The 23,041-nt window shown below is 50.9% G+C and overlaps 1 protein-coding gene across 1 annotated transcript; it reads right to left on the reverse strand.

Moving 5' to 3' along the window:
• Positions 1 to 222: 222 nt before the first annotated feature.
• Positions 223 to 9,827, reverse strand: LOC140494827 (protein S100-A1-like). Its single transcript, XM_072594484.1, has 3 exons — positions 9,703 to 9,827; positions 9,232 to 9,405; positions 223 to 499 (listed from the first exon to the last, which is right to left on the reverse strand). The coding sequence occupies exons 2-3, from the start codon at positions 9,370 to 9,372 to the stop codon at positions 335 to 337; spliced, it is 306 nt and encodes a 101-aa protein (XP_072450585.1). The 5' UTR covers positions 9,373 to 9,405; positions 9,703 to 9,827; the 3' UTR covers positions 223 to 334.
• Between the last annotated feature and the right edge of the window lie 13,214 nt (positions 9,828 to 23,041).

Genomic DNA, 23,041 nt, shown 5'->3' on the forward strand with positions numbered 1-23,041 from the left:
TTTCCCCCATCTTTAAGATCCTCCTTAAAATCACTTGTGGTCGTATCTGAAAGCTGATGATGTTTTATTTAATTCAATTTCTGTTCACTATTTGCTTTTGGGAAATGTCATGGTTATGTGTTACCATGTTTATGGTGCTATATAAATGCATTACCATGTTCATAGTGCTGTATAAATGCAAGTTGTTCTCAAATGTCAAACAATTAGAAAATTCTGAATGGATAAAATGATAGGAGCCATGTTTATTAAAACAGTATCCCAGTTTCCAGGATGAACCCTGAGGTTTCTTCACCGTTTCCATCCTCACTGCCACATTCACACCATCATCCCCTGTTCAACACAACTTGCCCTGTTTTTTCAGGAACTCCACAAAGAAATCATTGCAGGCGACAGTGAGGGCCGTTACTAAGTGAACAAACTCCTGGAAGTCCACCTGGCCATCACGGTTCATATCCAAATCCTTCATGATGCTGTCCACAGAGTTGGGATCTTTCTGATACTGCAGGAAGAGAGAAGAACATTACAGCAGCCATTGTACACTTTCATCAGTTTCCTCCCCGGGGAATTACCCGAGTGAATCAAATACACCGAATTGCTGGAGAAGTACTGAGTCTGTGGAGAGAGAGAGACTGAGTGAACATTTTGAGTCCAGGATAACACATTCTGAAGGTGCTGTCAGAATGCAGATTTTCCCAGCATTCCCTCTGTGTGGTTCAGATTTTCCCAGCATTCCCTCTGTGTGGTTCAGATTTCCCACATCCATGGCAGTGGGTTGGATTTGCTGCATAAAAGCAGGCTGTCTTCACCCAAAGTTGAAAAATGTGTTGCTGGAAAAGCACAGCAGGTCAGGCAGCATTCAAGGAGCAGGAGAATCAATGTTTCGGGCATAAGCCCTTCTTCAGCCCTTCTGCCCCTTGGATGCTGCCTGACGTGCTGCGCTTTTCCAGCAGCACATTTTTCAGCTCTGATCTCCAGCATCTGCAGTCCTCACTTTCTCCCTGTCTTCACCCAAACTCAACATCCCATTGCTCTCATCCTCTCGGAGTTCAGTGAAGTCACACGTACAGCCATTTCCTATTTTAGGCTCCAACAAACCCCAGGAAAACTTTTCACTGGACACAACCTTCATTTAATAACATGCAGCGCTCCCTCAGTACTGACCACATTATACATTAACATTCTGGACAAAGGAACTGAGGGCATTGTTGCTAAGTTTGTAGATGACACAAAGCTAGGTGGAGGGACATGTAGTATTGAGGAAGCAGGGAGGCTACAGAAGAACTTGGACAGGCTAGGACAGTGGGTACAGAAGTGGCAAATGGAATACAATGTGGGAAAGTGTGAGAGTATGTGCTTTGAAAGTAAGAATAGACCATAGAGTATTTTCTAAATGGGGAAAGGCTTTGGAAATATGAAGCATAAAGGGACTTGAGAGTTCACTTTCAGGTTAGCACGCAGATTCAGTTGGCAGTTAGGAGGGGAAATGCAATGTTCGCATTAATTTCAAGAGAGCTAGAATACCAGAGCAGAGGTGTATTGCTGAGGCTGTATGAGTCTCTGGTCAGAACACATTTAGGATATTGAAAGCAGTTTTGGGCTCTATGTCTAAGGAAGGATGTGCTGGTGTTGGAGGGGGTCCAGAGGAGTTTAACAAGAATGATCCTGGGGGTGGGGTCAAGAGTTTGTCATATAAGGAACTGTTGAGGACCCTGTGTTTGTACTTGATGGAGTTTAGACGGATGAGGGGAATCTAATCAAAACTTATAGAATACTGTGGGGTCTGGATAGAGTAGACATGGAGAAGATGTTTCCATCAGAAGGAGAGACTAGGACCCGAGGGCACAGCCTCAGAGTGAAGGGACAACGCTTTACAACTGAGATTAGGAGCATGATTTGGAGATGCCGATGTTGGACTGGGGTGTACAAAGTTAAAAATCATACAACACCTGGTTATAGTCCAACAGGTTTAATTGGAAGCACACTAGCAATCTTCTGATGAAGGAGTGGCGCTCTGAAAGCTAGTGTGCTTTCAGTTAAACCTATTGGACTATAACCTGGTGTTGTGTGATTTTTAATTGAGATTAGGAGGAATTTCTTCAGCCAGAGGGTGGGAAATCTGTGGAACTCATTGCTCTAGAGGGCTGTGGAAGCCAAGTCACTGAGTGTATTTAAGACCAAGATAGACAGGTTCTTGATAGTAAGGAGATCAAGGGTCACTAGGAGAAGGCAGGAGAATGGGGTTGAGAAACACATCAGCCATGATCGAATAGTGAAGCAGACTCAATGGGCCAAATGGCCTAATTCTGCTCCTTTATCTCGTGGTCTTATAGTCTGCGGACTGTCTGACAGTGTTGCACTCTCTCAGTATTGACGCTCCGATAAACTACACTCAGATATTTTGATCAGATCTAACCAGTGGGTTTGTAGTCAATATTTTGTGACTCTGAAGGCAAGAGCAGACACTGAGTCATGGTAAGAAACTTAGCAGACACCTTTTGGAGACATTAATACTGTGATAATTGGGGATGTATGTTGCAGTCACATGTGGTAAATGGTATGAGATTGTCTATAATTGAAGTACACCAGAGTAGCAAGCAGGAAAGTATCTTGCAATTATGGGGTGTCTGCTGTGTGTTGTGTGTAATCAGCTTTATCTCTTGGCTGTAAACCCTATGATTGTGAGTGATTCAGTCTGAACTTGAACAAAGAGGGACCAGGTCTCTGGCACCTCTCCAGTGTGAGGGATCAGGAACATGCTCCAACAGCAGTTCTTGGGGTCTGGTCTGTGCTCTGAGCTGGCTCCGGGTTCCAGCGGATTGGGTAGAGCTGTTGCGAATTCTGCGGTAAAGATATTAAATTGCATTTGGTCACAGTTTCCGGTTACAGATTGTTTCAGTGTTCAACCCAGGAGCTCTCCCAAAAAGATTGGAGTAAATCAGCCCCACCCTCCTCCTCCCAACTGCTCACCAGCTTTTGGTAATTTCTAATAAAGATTCCTTCCTGCAGGAACAATAATTCGATTTCAGACAGTTTGCCATTTCAAACATTCATTCAAATCACAACCAGTAATTATGTTGGATTGTTGGTGGAGTTTTCACCTGTATGTACCTGCTGAGTACTGAGCCCAGTCTCTGGGTTTACTGTCTGCATCCCCACCCTGTGCAGCTGCCCCACTCTCTGCAGGGAACTTAGGACTAGCCCCTCACCCCTGGGGTAACGCAGCTGAGGGGACCTTGCAATGTCTCAGCTACTGACTGGAAACAAAGTCTGATGTTACTGAGCCCTCATTAACCAGCTACTTCCTGGATCTCTGTATGGACAACGCACAAACACTATTAAGGCAATTATGTCGAATAAAGCTCCTTACAAATTGTTTCCAGATCAACATGTCAGCAATGAGTAACTCCAGAATCTGCCATGTCATTCCTGCCCCAATCTGACCTGCCTCCCCTCCCACATCACATTGATCGCCTTCATCAACCCTCTGCACCCCCTCACCCAAATCCCTTCCTCCCTCTCCCTCACCCTCCCACCTTTACCCCATACACTTTCCACTCTCCCCCACCCCAGTCCTATCCCCCTCCTTAACTCCCTCTCCTCTTTCCCACTTCCTACCCCTTGTTCCCTCTTCCACCCCCCCAACCCCAATCTCCTCAACTCTTACCCCTTGCTCCCATTTCCAAAACCCTAATGTCCCCTCCTCCCTTTGGGTTTGATGTTGTTTCAGTCCCTCAGAGAAGGGGGGAGAGCATGTTAAAGGGAGCCAGGGGATGGAATTGGAGGGTGGGAGAGTGAGGGAGGGAATGGGTGAGGGGGTGGGGAAGGGTGAAAGGTTTAGGGGTGAGAGTGAGGGAGAGGGGGAGAAGTTGAGCTGGGAAGGGTTGAGAGGATGGGAAGTGGGTGGGGTTGGGGAGGGGTGTGGGGTTTGAGAGTGGCAGTGTGGGGGAGTAGGTGAAGGGAGTGGGAGCAAGTCCCAATTCCACCACCCCCTTCTCCTACTGCCTGTGAGAGTGAGCCCCACATTCTCCCACTCTCCTCAATTCCCATTTGGATTTGTTGGTGACAGTTTTATATTTAAGATTCCTATTTCCGGTTCCCCGTATGTGGGAACATGTGAAAATATCATCTGTACATCTACCGCCACCTCCCCCCCCCCCCCCCCCAGTGCCATTTCATTATTGTGAACACATTGATCAAAGTCAGCCTTGATCTCTGTTCCAGATGAAATACAAAACACAGAAACTGGAAGCAGGAGGAGGCCATTCAGCCTTTCGAGCCTGCTGTATCGTTCAATATGATCATGGTGATCATCCAAATCCTTTGATCCCTTTAGCCTAAGAATTCTATTTAACTCCTTGAAAACATTCAAAGTTTTTGCCTCAACCACTTTCCGTGACAGAGAATTCCACAGGGTCACCACTCTCTGGGTGAAGAAATCGCTCCTCTGCTCAGTCCTAAATTATCCACCGCATGTCTTTCGTCTGAGACCCCTGGTTTTGGACTCTCCTGTCATCAGGAACATCTTTCCTGCATTTACTCCTCTCCACCGACTTGCGGAACGTTTCAGAGAACACCTCTGGGACACACAGACCAACCACCCAACCCAACCACCCCGTGGCTCAACACTTCAACTCCCCCTCCCACTCCACCAAGGACAAGCAGGTCCTTGGACTCCTCCATCGCCAGACCATAGCAACACGACGGCTGGAGGAAGAGCACCTCATCTTCCGCCGAGGAACCCTCCAACCACAAGGGATGAACTCAGATTTCTCCAGTTTCCTCATTTCCCCTCCCCCCACCTTGTCTCAGTCCCAACCCTCGAACTCAGCACCACCTTCCTAACCTGCAATCTTCTTCCTGACCTCTCTGCCCCCACCCCCACTCCGGCCTATCACCCTCACCTTAACCTCCTTCCACCTATCCTCTTCCCAACGCCCCTCCCCGAAGTCCCTCCTCCCTACCTTTTATCTTAGCCTGCTGGACACACTTTCCTCATTCCTGAAGAAGGGCTTATGCCTGAAACGTCGATTCTCCTGCTCCTTGGATGCTGCCTGACCTGCTGCGCTTTTCCAGCAACACATTTTCAGCTCTGATCTCCAACATCGGCAGTCCTCACTTTCTCCTAGAAGATTTTACCCCTCTCTAGTCCTGTTAGAGGTTTACAGGTTTCCGTGAGATTCCCCTCAGTTTACTAAACTCCTGTGCTTTTAATCTTAACTGATTCAGCCTTTCCCCCTACATCAGTTCTACCATCCCAGGAATCTGTCTGGTCAGCCTTTGCAGCATTCCCTCTGTATCAAGGACCCATCTCCAATAAGGAGACCAAATCAAAATTGCACACACTATTCCAGGTGCGGTCTCATCAAGGCCCTGGATACTTATAGCAAGACATTCCTGCTTCTGCAAAGGAATCCTTTCACTATAAAAGCCAACTTACCATTTGCTGCCTTTACCCCCTACTGCACCTGAATGTTTACCTTCAGTGACTGGGGTATAAGGGCAGCCAGGTCTGATTGCACCCCCTCCCCCCCACCTTTCCCAATTTTAAAAATCATGCAACAGCAGGTTATAGTCCAACAGGTTTAACTGGAAGCACACTAGCTTTTGGCGCGCTGTTCCTTAATCAGGTGGTTGCGAAGCAGGACCGTAAGACACAGAATTTAGAGTAAATTTAATTACGGATCTGCCCCACAGTGCCATTATCATCCTGAAAACATCATGGCACCTTCTCCAGGGCCACTGAAATGTATAAAATATGGAGACCAGAACTGCTCACCATATTAAATTCACCCATTCACTCCCAAAACTCTCTAATATCCCATCCAGTCTATCCCTCCCACGCCTTACTCCCTACACCCTTTAATATCTAATCTCACTCTCCCTCCTCACTCCTCACTCCCTTTAATATCCTACCCAGTTCCAATCCCACTCTCCCCCTCACTCCTCACTCCCTTTAATATCCCACCCAGTCCAATCCCACTCTCCCCCTCACTCCCCGCTCCCTTTAATATCCCACCCAGTACAATCCCACTCTCCCCCTCACTCCCCGCTCCCTTTAATATCCCACCCAGTACAATCCCACTCTCCCCCTCACTCCCCGCTCCCTTTAATATCCCACCCAGTACAATCCCACTCTCCCCCCTCACTCCCCGCTCCCTTTAATATCCCACCCAGTACAATCCCACTCTCCCCCTCACTCCCCGCTCCCTTTAATATCCCACCCAGTACAATCCCACTCTCCCCCACTCTCCCCGCTCCCTTTAATATCCCACACAGTCCAATCCCACTCTCCCCCTCACTCCCCGCTCCCTTTAATAGCCCACCCAGTCCAATCCCACTCTCCCCCTCACTCCCCGCTCCCTTTAATATCCCACCCAGTACAATCCCACTCTCCCCCCTCACTCCCCGCTCCCTTTAATATCCCACCCAGTACAATCCCACTCTCCCCCTCACTCCCCGCTCCCTTTAATATCCCACCCAGTACAATCCCACTCTCCCCCCTCACTCCCCACTCCCTTTAATATCCCACACAGTCCAATCCCACTCTCCCCCTCACTCCCCGCTCCCTTTAATAGCCCACCCAGTCCAATCCCACTCTCCCCCCTCACTCCCCGCTCCCTTTAATAGCCCACCCAGTCCAATCCCACTCTCCCCCCTCACTCCCCGCTCCCTTTAATACCCCACCCAGTCCAATCCCACTCTCCCCCTCACTCCCCGCTCCCTTTAATATCCCACCCAGTACAATCCCACTCTCTCCCTCACTCCCCGCTCCCTTTAATATCCCACCCAGTCCAATCCCACTTTCCCATTCCCCGATGCTGTGTAAGAACATTGCCCTGAGCTGAGGATATGAATCTCTCCGGTGATGCTTTGACAATGTTGAGGAAATGATTCCTGAGCTGGTTCACAGCCAGTCACTTTACCCAACCACCACGATCAGGAGCGATTTGCCACAGTGCTGTGGGCCGTGGAAGTTTCCCAATCAGACATGGTGGCTTCCATTTGGGAGATACAATGGTCCTGCAGTGAGGATCAGAGTTCAGGGGGAGCTCACACAAGGGGGTTTCTGTAATCACTCCATGATGAGGCTTTGTCAGTTGTTACTGGATTAGTGGTGCTGGAAGAGCACAGCAGTTCAGGCAGCATCGAACGAGCAGCGAAATCAACGTTTCGGGCAAAAGCCCTTCATCAGGATTAAAGGCAGTGAGCCTGAAGTGAGGAGAGATAAGCTAGAGGAGGGTGGGGGTGGGGAGAAAGTAGCATAGAGTACAATGGGTGAGTGGGGGAGGGGATGAAGGTGATAGGTCAGGGAGGAGAGGGTGGAGTGGATAGGTGGAAAAAAAGATAGGCAGGTCGGACAAGTCAAGGAGACAGTAACTGAGCTGGAAGTTTGAAACGAGGATGAGGTGGAGGAAGGGGAAATGAGGAAGCTGTTGAAGTCCACATTGATGCCCTGGGGTTGAAGTGTTCCGAGGCGGAAGATGAGGCGTTCTTCCTCCAGGCGTCTGGTGGTGAGGGAGCGGCGGTGAAGGAGGCCCAGGACCTCAATGTCCTCGGCAGAGTGGGAGGGGGAGTTGAAATGTTGGGCCACGGGGCGGTTTGGTTGATTGGTGCGGGTGTCTAGGAGATGTTCCCTAAAGCGCTCTGCGAGGAGACGCCCTGTCTCCCCAATGTAGAGGAGACCACATCGGGAGCAACGGATACAGTAAATGATATTGGTGGATGTGTAGGTGAAACTTTGATGGATGTGGAAGGCTCCTTTAGGGTCTTGGATAGAGGTGAGGGAGGAGGTGTGGGCACAGGTTTTACAGTTCCTGCGGTGGCAGGGGAAAGTGCCCGAATGGGAGGGTGGGTGGTAGGGGGGTGTGGACCTGACCAGGTAGTCACGGAGGGAACGGTCTTTGCGGAAGGCGGAAAGGGGTGGGGAGGGAAATATATCCCTGGTGGTGGGGTCTTTTTGGAGGTGGCGGAAATATCGGCGGATGATTTGGTTGATGCATCAGGAAGACGCCTGGAGGAAGAACGCCTCATCTTCCGCCTCGGAACACTTCAACCCCAGAGCATCAATGTGGACTTCAACAGCTTCCTCATTTCCCCTTCCCCCACCTCATCCTAGTTTCAAACTTCCAGCTCAGTAACTGTCCCCATGACCTGTCTGGACTTGTCCGACCTACCAATCTCCTTTTCCACCTATCCACTCCACCCTCTCCTCCTTGACCTATCACCTTCATCCCCTCCCCTACTCACCCATTGTACTCTATGCTACTCTCTCCCCACCCCCACCCTCCTCTAGCTTATCTCTCCACGCTTCAGGCTCACCGCCTTTATTCCTGATGAAGGGCTTTTGCCCGAAACGTCGATTTCGCTGCTCGTTGGATGTTGCTGAACTGCTGTGCTCTTCCAGCACCACTAATCCAGTATTTGGTTTTCAGCATCTGCAGTCATTGTTTTTACTTTGTCAGTTGTTAGCCTTGGCAATGACTGAGTATTGCTGCACTGTCGGAGGGTCATTGCTGAGGGAGTGGGCACTGTCGGAGGGTCAGTGCTGAGGGAGTGGGCACTGTCGGAGGGTCAGTGCTGAGGGAGTGCAGCACTGTCGGAGGGTCAGTGCTGAGGGAGTGCAGCACTGTCGGAGGGTCATTGCTGAGGGAGTGGGCACTGTCGGAGGGTCAGTGCTGAGGGAGTGCTGCACTGTTAGAGGTCAGCAAACTAATGGATGACTAAACGATTGCACAGTGACGACTGTGAAAAGGAGAGGAATGTGTTCCTATTGTACTCAATCAGTGCTGACTTGGGACACCCTCACATCTGTATTTGTGGAATCTTACTGTGTACAAAATCGCTGCTGTATTTCCCACATTACTACAACACGGTCTGCCATTTGCAGTCGAGGGTTTGGTGATACCTGGGGTATGGAAGATGAAGTTTTTTCATCTTTCTGAGTAGGGGGGTTAAACTGGTGACTGATTTGTGATTTGTATCTAATTGGTGGCTTGCCAATCTTTTTTGTCCCAGTCAGAGATCACCCAATACCCTCGAACAGCCAGCTCAGAGATTCCTGAAGATACCATGAGGTTCTAGTGCATCCTGTCGCTGACAGACTCACTATATTATCACACTTTCATCTAGAGGAGAATGTGCTCAGAATGTGAAATATCTCAGCAGAAGATTGCTGGACTCAGTTTCTATTCACTCAGCGTTTCCAATCGAAGTTGAGATGTTGTTATTTACCTTGAGGAATGCTTCAAGTTCACCTTTCAGCAGATCCTTGAGCTCTGCCTTGGTCAGAGTGTATTTGTCCCCCTCCTTCCCAGAGTATTTGTAAAAAACTTTGATAATGTTGTCCATGGCACTTTCCAACTGGGAGAGCATCTTGAAGTGGTGTCTGTGACTGAGATGGAGCTGCTACAAACAAGAGTCAGGGGTAAGGAAGGTGTTAGATTGTAAAACAGCAAACACTTTGTACCCAGAGACAACACAAGCTTTCTCGAGCAATGGCTTTGTTTCTCAGAGCATCACATTTGAAATCCACACTTTCTGTCCATTCAAGCTGCATCTGACCAATTCACCAATAATTCAATTTCTTTCACTTAGTTATTTTCTTCAAGACTGCTTTTAGAATCAGGAAATCAACAATACAAGAGATGGATTAAACAAGAGGAGAGTCTGCCCAGGAGCTCCAGTGAGCTCTCCTTCACTTACCAGTGAGTGGGGACTGTGCTGCCAGTTAGCTGGAGTTTATACTGAGCACCTCCCAGCCTCAGTCCTCAGCCTCTCTCCCAGACAAAGTGTTGACAACCAGCAACCACACACAGTCCCCAAGTTATAGGCACTGAGCAGAGTCTGATTGGTGCAGCCATCAGTCCTGCCTCTCTTGCCCCAGTGGAAACTGTTAACAAACAAAACAAGCTGAGAATCCACCTTCCACAACTCCAACCGCACCCCCAGGGCATTCTGAATGCTACCTGCTCCCACGTGGGCGAACCCAGAACAGTAACAGAGTGTTTATTTTACAGCACCCCAGTGACATGAGTCCCAGATCCACAAACGGAAACTGGGGAATTTAAATTCAATTAAACAAATCAATCTGGAATTAAACTACTTGAGCCAATATAGGTGACCAGGGAGTTCATGGATCATTGTAAAAACACATCCCACTCACCCTGTCCCTTCCAGAAGAGAATCTGCCTCATCTTTATATCCAGCTCCCGGCCCTGCCGAGTTTTCACCATCCCTCCAGACCTTCCCCTCACTGAGGACGAACGATCAGTCCTCAGCAAAGGACTCACCTTCATCCCCCTCCGTCCACGTATCAATGAATTTAATACACGCCGTGACGTCGAACAATTCTTCCGTCACCTCCGTCTCCGAGCTTACTTTCACAATCAGGATTCCCGCCCACCTTCCGAGGATCCCTTCACCCACCTCCAACACACTGCATCCACCTGGACACCCCGCGCTGGCCTATTACCTGCCCTCGATCTCTTCATTTCCAACTGCTGCCGGGACATTAACCGCCTTAAACCTGTCTACCTCCCTCCCCCACTCCAACCCTCTCACCCTCACAACGCGCAGCCCTCCAATCCCAACCTCACCATTAAGCCAGTGGATATAGGGGGCGCAGTGGTAGTCTGGCGCACTGACTTCTACACTGCTGAAGCCAAACGCCAACTCGAGGACACCTCTTCCTACTGTCCCCTCAACCATGACCCCACCCCCCATCACCAAACCATCATCTCCCAGACCATACAGAACCTCATCACCTCAGGAGATCTCCCACCCACAGCTTCCAACCTCATAGTCCGGGAACCCCGCACTGCCCGGTTCTACCTCCTTCCCAAGATCCACAAGCCTGACCACCCTGGCCGACCCATTGTCTCAGCATGTTCCTGCCCCACTGAACTCATCTCTACCTACCTCGACACTGTCCTATCCCCCCTAGTCCAGGAACTCCCCACATACGTTCGAGACACCACCCACGCCCTCCACCTCCTCCAAGACTTCTGTTTTCCCGGCCCCCAACGCCTCATCTTCACCATGGATATCCAATCCCTCTACAACTCCATCCGCCATGACCAGGGTCTCCAAGCCCTCCATTTCTTCCTCTCCCAATGTCCCCAACAGTACCCTTCCACCGACACTCTCATTTGTTTGGCTGAATGGGTCCTCACCCTTAACAATTTCTCCTTTGAATCCTCCCACTTCCTCCAGACCAAAGGGGTAGCCATGGGCACACGTATGGGCCCCAGCTATGCCTGCCTCTTTGTTGGCTATGTAGAGCAGTTGATCTTCCGTAATTACACCGGCACCACTCCCCACCTCTTCCTCGCTACATTGATGACTGCATCGGTACCACCTCGTGCCCCCGCGAGGAGGTTGAGCAGTTCATCAACTTCACCAACACATTCCACCCTGACCTTAAATTCACCTGGACCATCTCTGACACCTCCCTCCCCTTCCTGGACCTCTCCATCTCCATTAATGACGACTGACTTGACACTGACATTTTCTACAAACCCACTGATTCCCACAGCTACCTGGATTACACCTCTTCCCACCCTACCTCCTGCAAAAATGCTGCTCCTTATTCCCAATTCCTCCGCCTCCGCCGTATCTGCTCCCAGGAGGACCAGTTCCACCACAGAACACACCAGATGGCCTCCTTCTTTAAGGACCATAATTTCCCTTCCCACGTGGTTAAAGATGCCCTCCAACGCATCTCATCCACGTCCTACACCTCTGTCCTCAAACCCCATCCCTCCAACCGCAACAAGGACAGAATCCCCCTGGTCCTCACCTTCCACCGCAACAATCTCCATATACATTGCATCATCCTCCGACATTTTCGCCACGAACCCCATCACCAGGGATATATTTCCCTCACCGTCCCTATCCCCATTCCCTCCATGAGCTGAATTTGAGATGTGAAATGAGAGAATCATTTCCACTACCTTTTCCCTGGCCCTGAAATTTATTCCTTTTTAGATAATGATCCAAATCGATTTGAAAGGCACAGTTGAAGGAGTGTGATGGAATACTCCCCACCTGCCTGGATGGGGGCAGCTCCAACAACACTCAAGAAGCTTGGCACCATCTACATCCACAAACATTCACATCCACAAGCATCCACTCCCTCCACCACTGACGCTCAGCAGTAGCAGTGTGTACTCTCTACAAGATGCACTGCAGAAATTCACCAAAGATCCTCAGGCAGCACCTTTCAAACCCTCAACCACTTCCATCGAGAAGGACAAGGGCAGCAGATACATGGGAACACCAGCACCCTCAAGTTCCCCTCCAAACCACTGACTTGGAAATATATCGTCATTCCTTCAGCTTTGCTGGGTCAGAATCCTGGAATTCCCTCCCCAAGGGCATTCTGGGTCTTCCCACAGCACATGGTCTGCAGTGACTCCCCCCAATCTTCTCCACAGGGTTCAGTGATTGTATGATAAATACTAGCCCAGCCAGTGAGCCAGCCATGAATTAATGATAATAATTACTGTTCAATATTGCATTCCCATTGGCTCACTATCACCAGGTGGTTTCCCCCAGTGAGAACAGGGTGGAATCCCCAGATGTACCCTCCCTCCCCTGAGGCAACGGGAATTCCCCCCATCCCACTGGGCCTTGCCCCCCTCCCCCGCACCGGAGGCTTTTTTTAACTGATTTCAGAGTGAATGATTTCCAATTAGTTGTGGACCTGGGGATTCCTCTGAACAAACAAAATATTCTTAAACTATAGAGATGGCTCCAGCTGCCAATCTTGTACACACACTGTTCAGTGTTCACTCTGTTCACACTCAGCAGTTCCTCAGGGAGAATGTCCCTCAGGAACTTTGAGGAGTCTGTGCTGCTTTCTGTAGGTGAAAGGCTGTTCCTGTTCAGAATGACTGTGACCTCGACGTGACCTAAGTGCACAGTAGAGTCATGACCCTGGTTGGGTTATGAAACTGATGAAGGCCTTTCGTATGGTTGCCTTTATCGATGTGGAGGTGTCAGTGTTGGACAAGGGCAGACAGAGTTAAAACTCACACAACATCAGGATATAGGAGACAGTGAGGACTGCAGATCCTGGAGATCAGAGTCGAGAGTGTGGTGCTGGAAAAGCACAGCAGGTCAGGCAGTATCCAATGATGAAGGGCTTATACCCAAAACATTGATTCTCCTGCTTTGCAGATGCTGCCTGACCTGCTGTGCTTTTCCAGCACCACACTCTCGATCTAGGTTACAATCCAACAGGTAAAGTACTAGCTTTCGGAGCAATGCTCCTTTTTCAGGTAACTAATGGGTCAGTGTCATAGGACACAGAATTTATAGCAAAAGATCACAGTGTCACACAACTGCTGCAATATTGAGGAGTTAAATGGTCTCTGTCTCTCAATATGTGTTTTCTTTGCTGGAATACATTGTGTTTTAACAAACTTTTTTTATGAGATTGACCCAGTGAAAGTGTTTGTGGTTTCATTGAATCACAGAGTCACAGCGTCAGAGTCATAGAGTCACAGAGTCATAGAGTCACAGAGTCACAGCGTTAGAGTCATAGAGTCACAGAGTCATAGAGTCACAGAGTCAGAGTCATAGAGTCACAGAGTCACAGAGTCATAGAGTCACAGAGTCACAGAGTCATAGAGTCACAGAGTCACAGCGTCAGAGTCATAGAGTCACAGAGTCATAGAGTCACAGAGTCACAGCGTCAGAGTCATAGAGTCACAGGGTCATAGAGTCACAGAGTCAGAGTCATAGAGTCACAGACTCATAGAGTCACAGAGTCATAGAGTCAGAGTCAGAGTCACAGAGTCAGAGTCATAGAGTCACAGAGTCACAGGGTCATAGAGTCACAGAGTCGCAGAGTCATAGAGTCAGAGTCATAGAGTCAGAGTCACAGAGTCAGAGTCATAGAGTCACAGAGTCACAGGGTCATAGAGTCACAGAGTCACAGAGTCATAGAGTCAGAGTCACAGAGTCATAGAGTCATAGAGTCACAGACTCACTGAGTCACAGAGTCAGAGTCATAGAGTCACAGAGTCACAGAGTCATAGAGTCACAGAGTCACAGAGTCATAGAGTCACAGAGTCAGAGTCACAGAGTCATAGAGTCATAGAGTCACAGAGTCACAGCGTCAGAGTCATAGAGTCACAGTGTCACAGAGTCAGAGTCACAGAGTCAGAGTCATAGAGTCACAGAGTCACAGAGTCACAGAGTCAGAGTCACAGAGTCATAGAGTCATAGAGTCACAGAGTCACAGAGTCACAGCGTCAGAGTCATAGAGTCACAGAGTCACAGAGTCATAGAGTCACAGAGTCACAGAGACACAGAGTCACAGAGTCACAGACTCATAGATTCACAGAGTCATAGTCATAGAGTCACAGAGTCACAGAGTCACAGAGACACAGTGTCACAGAGTCACAGAGTCATAGAGTCACAGAGTCACAAAGTCACAGAGTCAGAGTCATAGAGTCACAGAGTCATCGAGTTATCGAGTTATCGAGTCATAGAGTCAAAGAGTCACAGAGTCACAGAGACACAGAGTCAGAGTCACAGTGTCACAGAGTCACAGAGTCACAGAGTCACAGAGTCACAGAGTCACAGAGTCAGAGTCATAGAGTCACAGAGTCATCGAGTTATCGAGTCATAGAGTCAAAGAGTCACAGAGTCACAGAGAAACAGAGTCACAGAGTCACAGTGTCACAGAGTCACAGAGTCACAGAGTCATAGAGTCACAGAGTCACAGAGTCAGAGTCACAGAGTCACAGAGTCATAGAGTCAGAGTCACAGAGTCATAGAGTCACAGAGTCACAGTCACAGAGTCACAGAGTCACAGAGTTATAGAGTCACAGAGTCACAGAGTCAGAGTCACAGAGTCACAGAGTTATAGAGTCACAGAGTCACAGAGTCACAGAGTCACAGAGACAGAGTCACAGAGTCACAGAGTCACAGAGTTATAGAGTCACAGAGTCACAGAGTCATAGAGTCACAGAGTCACAGAGTCACAGTCACAGAGTCACAGAGTCACAGAGTCATAGAGTCACAGAGTCATAGAGTCACAGAGTCACAGAGTCATAGAGTCACAGAGTTATAGAGTCATAGAGATGTACAGCATGGAAACAGACCCTTCGGTCCAACCCATCCATGCCGACCAGATATCCCAACCCAATCTAGTCCCACCTGCCAGCATCTGGCCCATATTCCTCCAAACCCTTCCTATTCATAAACCCATTCAAATGCCTTTTAAATGTTGCAATTGTACCAGCCTCCACCACATCCTCTGGCAGCTCATTCCATACACGTACCACCCTCTGGGTGAAAAAGTAGCCTCTTAGGTCTCTTTTATATCTTTCCCCTCTCACCCTAAACCTATGCCCTCTAGTTCTGGACTCCCCCACCCCAGGGAAAATAATTTGTCTATTTATCCTATCAATGCCCCTCATGATTTCATAAACCTCTATAAAGTCACCCCTCAGCCTCCGACGCTCCAGGGAAAACAGCCCCAGCCTGTTCAGCCTCTCCTTGTAGCTCAAATCCTCCAACCCTGGCAACATCCTTGTAAATCTTTTCTGAACCCTTTCAAGTTTCACAACATCTTTCCAATAGGAAGGAGACTAGAATTGCATGCAATATTCCAAAAGTGGCCTAACTAATGTCCTGTACAGCCACAACATGACCTCCCAACTCCTGTACTCAATACTCTGACCAATAAAGGAAAGCATACCAAATGCCTTCTTCACTATCCTATCTACCTGCGACTCCACTTTCAAGGAGCTATGAACCTGCACTCCAAGGTCTCTTTGTTCAGCAACACTCCCTAGGACCTTACCATTAAGTGTATAAGTCCTGCTAAGATTTGCTTTCCCAAAATGCAGCACCTCGCATTTATCTGAATTAAACTTCTCAGCCCATTGGCCCATCTGGTCCAGATCCTGTTGTAGTCTGAGGTAACCCTCTTTGCTGTCCACCACACCTCCAATTTTGGTGTCATCTGCAAACTTACTAACTGTACCTTTATGCTCGCATCCAAATCATTTATGTAAATGACAAAAAGTAGAGGGCCCAGCACCGATCCTTGTGGCACTCCACTGGTCACAGGCCTCCAGTCTGAAAAACAACTCTCCACCACCACCCTCTGTCTTCTACCTTTGAGCCAGTTCTGTATCCAAATGGCTAGTTCTCCCTGTATTCCATGAGATCTAACCTTGGTAATCAGTCTCCCATGGGGAACCTTGTCGAACGCCTTACTGAAGTCCATATAGATCACATCTACTGCTCTGCCCTCATCAATCCTCTTTGTTACTTCTTCAAAAAACTCAATCAAGTTTGTGAGACATGATTTCCCACGCACAAAGCCATGTTGACTATCCCGAATCAGTCCTTGCCTTTCCAAGTACATGTATATCCTGTCCCTCAGGATTCCCTCCAACAACTTGCCCACCACCGAGGTCAGGCTCACTGGTCTATAGTTCCCTGGCTTGTCTTTACCGCCCTTCTTAAACAGTTGCACCACGTTTGCCAATCTCCAGTCTTCCGGCACCTCACCTGTGACTATCGATGATACAAATATCTCAGCAAGAGGCCCAGCAATCACTTCCCTAGCTTCCCACAGAGTTCTTGGGTACACCTGATCAGGTCCTGGGGATTTATTCACCTTTAACCATTTCAAGACATCCATCACTTCCTCCTCAGTAATCTGGACATTTTGCAAGATGTCACCATCTATTTCCCTACAGTCTATATCTTCCATATCCTTTTCCATAGTAACAACAAAGGCTCTGCCTTCTGGCCATAATGAACGAGTACGTTCCAATGTTGGGTGGATTTGGGAATGCTCCCTTTCCTTACCCTCACCGATGTTCTTTGTGATTGGTTGACAGTCTCAATCCTGTGACATCACCTTGATGTTTGATTTCCTTTCCCTTCCTGTCTAACATGGTCTGTCACTCTCCAACTCTGTCTGGTGCCCCTGTCCTGTCTAAACTTCTCCACTCTATCACGTTGGAAAATTGAAGCTGTTCCACATTGTATCTGTCATTTTAGATTCTTAATCCAGACCACCTCAGAGTCAATAACAGCTTTTGTTGTTTCTCAGTTTGTTTGAACAGCATTAAACCAACCACTCCCTACAAAAAAGGACATTTCAACACGAACAAATAGAGACTGCCATTGAGAAACCGAGCTGGGATCGGTCACGATACCGTCAAACTGAGAGCAAGTGATTGGCTGTGCTGTCTGATTTTTAAAATTGACTTTCTGATTGGTGTCCTCTGGTTCTTGCTCAGTCTCTTCTTGGAACTTGTAAAATTAGCTTTTATTGTGTTGATGGTGGACAGCCACGTGCAACATATCCTGCACAATGAAAGAGAAACACTTTTATAAAGACATGGAATCTCAGGCTTTGTAAATAAACAGAGTACAAAAACAAGGAAGTTAGGGTGAACCCTTAAAGACAGTGGTTAGGTCTCAACTGGAGAATCATGTCTGATTCTAAGCACCACATTTTAGGAACAATGCAAAGGTGTGATAAAGGGTATAGGAAATTGGTGAAAACTGATAAGCCATAGGATCAGGAAGAGGCCATTCAGCTTTATGGACTCCATCCTATCCTATCACATCAGGCCTGATCGAAGACCCAGACCCATTCACTGGCTGTGGTGGTTTGTCCTGAACCCAAACACTGAGCTTCAGAGAGTTACCCCAACAGACGGCATCACTGGCCACGGGGCAAGGGGATCGATTGCTGCTAATCAGGTTAAAGGACGTCGAGGAGAACATGGAACACAAAAACAGACGAGGCATCAGCTTCACCGAATGCACAGCAAATCCAAACGGCCAAATGCTCCAGTTTCATATTTTTGGAAAAATATTCACAAGACAGCAACCCCACTAGGCCCGAAAATAGTGATCTCGAGATCCAACAGTGCGACGCTCCCTCGGCACCGACCCTCCGACAGTGGGGGACTCCCTCGGCACCGACCTTCTGACAGTGGGGGACTCCCTCAGCACAGACCCTCTGACAGTGGGGGACTCCCTCAGCACTGACCCTCCGACAGTGGGGGACTCCCTCAGCACCGACCCTCCGACAGTGCGGCACTCCCTCAGTACTGACCCTCTCACAGTACGAATTCCCTCAGCACCGACCCTCCGACAGTGTGGGACTCCCTCAGCATCGACCCTCTGACAGTGTGGGACTCCCTCAGCACAGACCCTCTGACAGTGCAGCACTCCCTCAGCACTAACCCTCCAACAGTGCAGCACTCCCTCAGCACTGACCCTCTGACAGTGTGGCACTCCCTCAGCACTAACCCTCCGACAGTGCAGCACTCCCTCAGCACTAACCCTCCGACAGTGCAGCACTCCCTCAGCACTGATCCTCCGACAATGCAGCACTCCCTCAGCACTAACCCTTTGACAGTGCGGCACTCCCTCAGCACTGACCCTCCAACAGTGCGGCATTCCCTCAGCATTGACCCTCCGACAGTGCGGCACTCCCTCAGCACTGACCCTCCGACAGTGTGGAACTCCCTCAGCACTGACCCTCCGACAGTGCGACGCTCCCTCAGCACTAACCCTCTGAAAGTGCGGCACTCCCTCAGCACTAACCCTCTGAAAGTGCGGCACTCCCTCAGCACTGACCCTCTGACAGTGCGGCGCTCCCTCAGCGCTGACCCTCCGACAGTGCGGCACTCCCTCAGCACTAACCCTCTGACAGTGCGGCACTCCCTCAGTACTGACCCTCTGACAGTGTGAAACTCCCTCGGCACTGATCCTCCGACAGTGCCCACTCCCTCAGCACTAACCCTCTGACAGTGCGGCACTCCCTCAGCACTAACCCTCTGCCATTGCAGTACTCCCTCAGTACTGACCCTCTGACAGTGCGACACTCCCTCAGCACTGACCCTCCCACAGTGTGGCGCTCCCCCAGCACTGACCCTCTGACTGTGCGGCGCCCCCTCAGCACTGACCCTCCAACAGTGCGGCATTCCCTCAGCATTGACCCTCCGACAGTGCGGCACTCCCTCAGCACTGACCCTCCGACAGTGCGGCACTCCCTCAGCACTAACCCTCTGACAGTGCGGCACTCCCTCAGTACTGACCCTCTGACAGTGTGAAACTCCCTCGGCACTGATCCTCCGACAGTGCCCACTCCCTCAGCACTAACCCTCTGACAGTGCGGCACTCCCTCAGCACTAACCCTCTGCCATTGCAGTACTCCCTCAGTACTGACCCTCTGACAGTGCGACACTCCCTCAGCACTGACCCTCCCACAGTGTGGCGCTCCCCCAGCACTGACCCTCTGACTGTGCGGCGCCCCCTCAGCACTGACACTCCAACAGTGCGGCATTCCCTCAGCATTGACCCTCCGACAGTGCGGCACTCCCTCAGCACTGACCCTCCGACAGTGCGGCACTCCCTCAGCATTGACCCTCCGACAGTGCGGCACTCCCTCAGTACTGACCCTCTGACAGTGCGGGGCTCCCTCAGCACTGACCCTCCGACAGTGCGGGGCTCCCTCAGCACTGACCCTCCGACAGTGCGGGGCTCCCTCAGCACTGACCCTCCAACAGTGCGGGGCTCCCTCAGCACTGACCCTCCGACAGTGCGGGGCTCCCTCAGCACTGACCCTCCGACAGTGCGGGGCTCCCTCAGCACTGACCCTCCGACAGTGCGGCACTCCCTCAGCACTGACCCTCCGACAGTGCGGCACTCCCTCAGCACTGACCCTCCGACAGTGCGGCACTCCCTCAGCACTGACCCTCCGACAGTGCGGCACTCCCTCAGCACTGACCCTCCGACAGTGCGGCACTCCCTCAGCACTGACTGATGGTCTGTTGCTGACCATTTTGCTGCAGCCTTTATACAGTAATTAGTTTGTGAGGGTGAGTGGCTATAATTAATGGGTGGTGATTGGCTGGTGTTTGAGTGATCTTTTACTCCCCCCCCCCACCTTCCCCAGACGGGAGTGGAGCACACATCCTTTGGGTATTGTTCAGTTTGTGATCGGAATCATCTGGCAAACATTTCCCCATGTTCCTGCAGCTCTCTCTGAGAGATATCCCAGTGCAGCTCTTTGTCAGTGGAATATTTTTTCCATTTGATGAGTCAGAGATCATTTGCTCCCCTGAGATTCACCCCCCCCCCACCGCTCCGTCACACCTCCTCCCCCTTCCCCCAACACCCTCCCCCCACCTTTGATCTGTGTCTCACTGTCCCCCCCACCGGGAGGCTGCTGTGCTGTGGACCCTCTCTCCAGCATTCTGCCTGTGGGCCTGGGTCCTGTTCAGCCTGGACTCTCGCGCAGTGACAGGCTGCAGGCCAGTGTGACAGCTCGCAATCTGATATGGACACCCAGGACCATATCTGGGTGTCACAGTGTCTCAGGGGTTAGCACTGCTGCCTCACAGCACCAGGCTCCCAGGTTCGATTCTAGCCTCAGGCGACTGTCTGTGTGGAGTTTGCAGATTCTCCCTGTGCTCCCTCTTCCTCCCACAATCCAAAGATGTGCAGGTCAGGCTGGATTGACTGTGGGAAATTACCCAGAGTGTCCATGGGTGAGCAGGCCCGTCGGGTTAGCTGTGGGAAGTGCAGGGTTATGGAGTGGCGAGTACGATGCTTGTTTAGAGGGATAGTGTTGCCTCAATAGGCTGAATGGCCTGTGACCAACTGTTAGAATTCGATGAACACACAACATCAATCTCATGTGAATGGGCCAATGGAAAGCATTGAATTCAGCAGGGGCTCAGAAAGAAAATATTGTTGGATTGCTGTTTGTTGGAAAGTCCTGTGTGAGAGAGTGGTTTATTTTTACATTTTTCTTCATTAGAGAGCTGGCCTGGGGCTTGGAATGATTTCTGGTGTCCTGAGGGAACGGAGGTTAATGCTGACTGTTTGTTTAAACAGGAATGAAGCAGAAAGGAGAGTTTACGGCTTTTCAAAACTGCGCCTTCTTTATAAAGTGCTGGTTTTCGGAAGCCAGAGAGACACTGATCCTGAGCACCAGGATATCAGCTTGATGGCAATCATTCCCCTTTGGCATGGAGACAGCTGGCTATAACTGCACAGGCTGAACAGGGCTGGGCTGGGCTGGGCTGGGCTGGGCTGGGCTGGGCTGGACAGGGCTGGGCTGGGCTGGGCTGGACAGGGCTGGGCTGGGCTGGGCTGGACTGGGCTGGGCTGGACAGGGCTGGGCAGGACTGGGCTGGGCTGGACAGGGCTGGGCAGGACTGGGCTGGACTGGGCTGAGCTGGACTGGGCAGGACTGGGCTGGACTGGGCTGAGCTGGACTGGGCTGGGCTGGACAGGGCTGGGCTGGGCTGGGCAGGACTGGGCTGGACTGGGCTGAGCTGGACTGGGCTGGGCAGGACTGGGCTGGGCTGGACAGGGCTGGGCTGGCCTGGGCTGGACAGGGCTGGGCAGGGCTGGACAGGGCTGAGCTGGGCTGGACAGGGCTGGGCTGGGCTGGACAGGGCTGGGCTGGGCTGGGCTGGGCTGGGCTGGACAGGGCTGGGCAGGGCTGGACAGGGCTGAGCTGGGCTGGACAGGGCTGGGCTGGGCTGGACAGGGCTGGGCTGGGCTGGGCTGGGCTGGGCTGGACTGGGCTGGGCAGGACAGGGCTGGGCAGGGCTGGACAGAGCTGGGCTGGGCTGGGCAGGACTGGGCTGGGCTGGACTGGGCTGGGCTGGACTGGGCTGGGCAGGGCTGGACAGGGCTGAGCTGGGCTGGACAGGGCTCGGCTGGGCTGGGCTGGGCTGGGCTGGGCTGGGCTGGGCTGGACTGGGCTGGGCAGGACAGGGTTGGGCAGGGCTGGGCAGGACTGGGCTGGGCTGGACTGGGCTGGGCTGGACTGGGCTGGGCTGGGCTGGGCTGGGCTGTGCTGGGCTGGGCTGGGCTGGACTGGGCTGGGCTGGACTGGGCTGGGCAGGGCTGGACAGGGCTGAGCTGGGCTGGACAGGGCTCGGCTGGGCTGGGCTGGGCTGGGCTGGGCTGGGCTGGGCTGGACTGGGCTGGGCAGGACAGGGTTGGGCAGGGCTGGGCAGGACTGGGCTGGGCTGGACTGGGCTGGGCTGGACTGGGCTGGGCTGGGCTGGGCTGGGCTGTGCTGGGCTGGGCTGGGCTGGACAGGGCTGTGCTGGGCTGGGCAGGGCTGGGCTGGATTGGGTTCAAGTCCCTGCTTTCTCCCCTACTTCCGAACGTTTCAGTAAATACCCTCAGCCCCAGCAGATAGACATCTGTGGACCCCAGGCCATGGCACCCTCTCTTATCATTAAGTCTATAAATCCTGCTAAGATTTGTTTTCCCAAACTACAGCACCTCATATTTATCTAAATTAAACTCCATCTGCCACTTCTCAGCCCATTGGCCGATCTGATCAAGATCCGGTTGTAATCTGAGGGAACCCTCTTCACTGTCCTCAGCTCATTGGCCCATTTAAGGAGAGCAGCAGCTGTATTGGAGCCAAAATGTGGCACTGGGAAAGCACAGCTGGTCAAGCAGCATTGGTGGAGCAGGAGAATCGATGATCCGAGCAGAGGCTCTTCATCGGGAATGTGCTGCTCAGACTCTCCTGCTCCTCGGATGCTGCCTGACCTGCTGTGGTTTTCCAGCACCACACTCTCGACTATGATTCCCAGCATCTGGAGTCCTCACTTTCTCCTTGAATTGGAGGCAGTTCAGAGGAGGTTCACTCAATTGATCCCAGAGATAAGGGGTTTGCCTCATGAAGAGAGATTGAGCAGTTTAGGCCGATACCATCTGGAACTCTTATTGAAGTATCGAAGATGATGAAGGAGATTAGTAAACAGATGTAGGCAGGATGGTTCCTCATGTGAGGCAATCTGAACTGGTAAATAAGTGGTGGGGGGAGGTGCAGATTTAGGGCAGAGATGGGGAGGACTGAGTTTTCTCAAAGTGCCATGAATCTGTGGAATTCATTCCCCTCGAGTGCAGTGGATTCTGGGACATTGAGTAAACTTAAGGAGGTGATTGACAGATGTTTAATTAGATCTGAGCCCAGTCTGTTTCTAGTTTAATCATTTTAACTCCGGCATTC

This window comes from Chiloscyllium punctatum, chromosome 24, assembly GCF_047496795.1.
Source record: "Chiloscyllium punctatum isolate Juve2018m chromosome 24, sChiPun1.3, whole genome shotgun sequence".
Taxonomy (NCBI): Eukaryota; Metazoa; Chordata; class Chondrichthyes; order Orectolobiformes; family Hemiscylliidae; genus Chiloscyllium; species Chiloscyllium punctatum.

Coding starts and splice junctions, on each gene's coding strand:
- LOC140494827 (XM_072594484.1), bottom strand. CDS start 9,372: ATGCTCTCCCAGTTGGAAAGTGCCATGGACAACATTATCAAAGTTTTT. Junction 500..9,231: donor AACTTGAAGCATTCCTCAAG/GTAAATAACAAC, acceptor CTCTTCCTGCAG/TATCAGAAAGATCCCAACTC.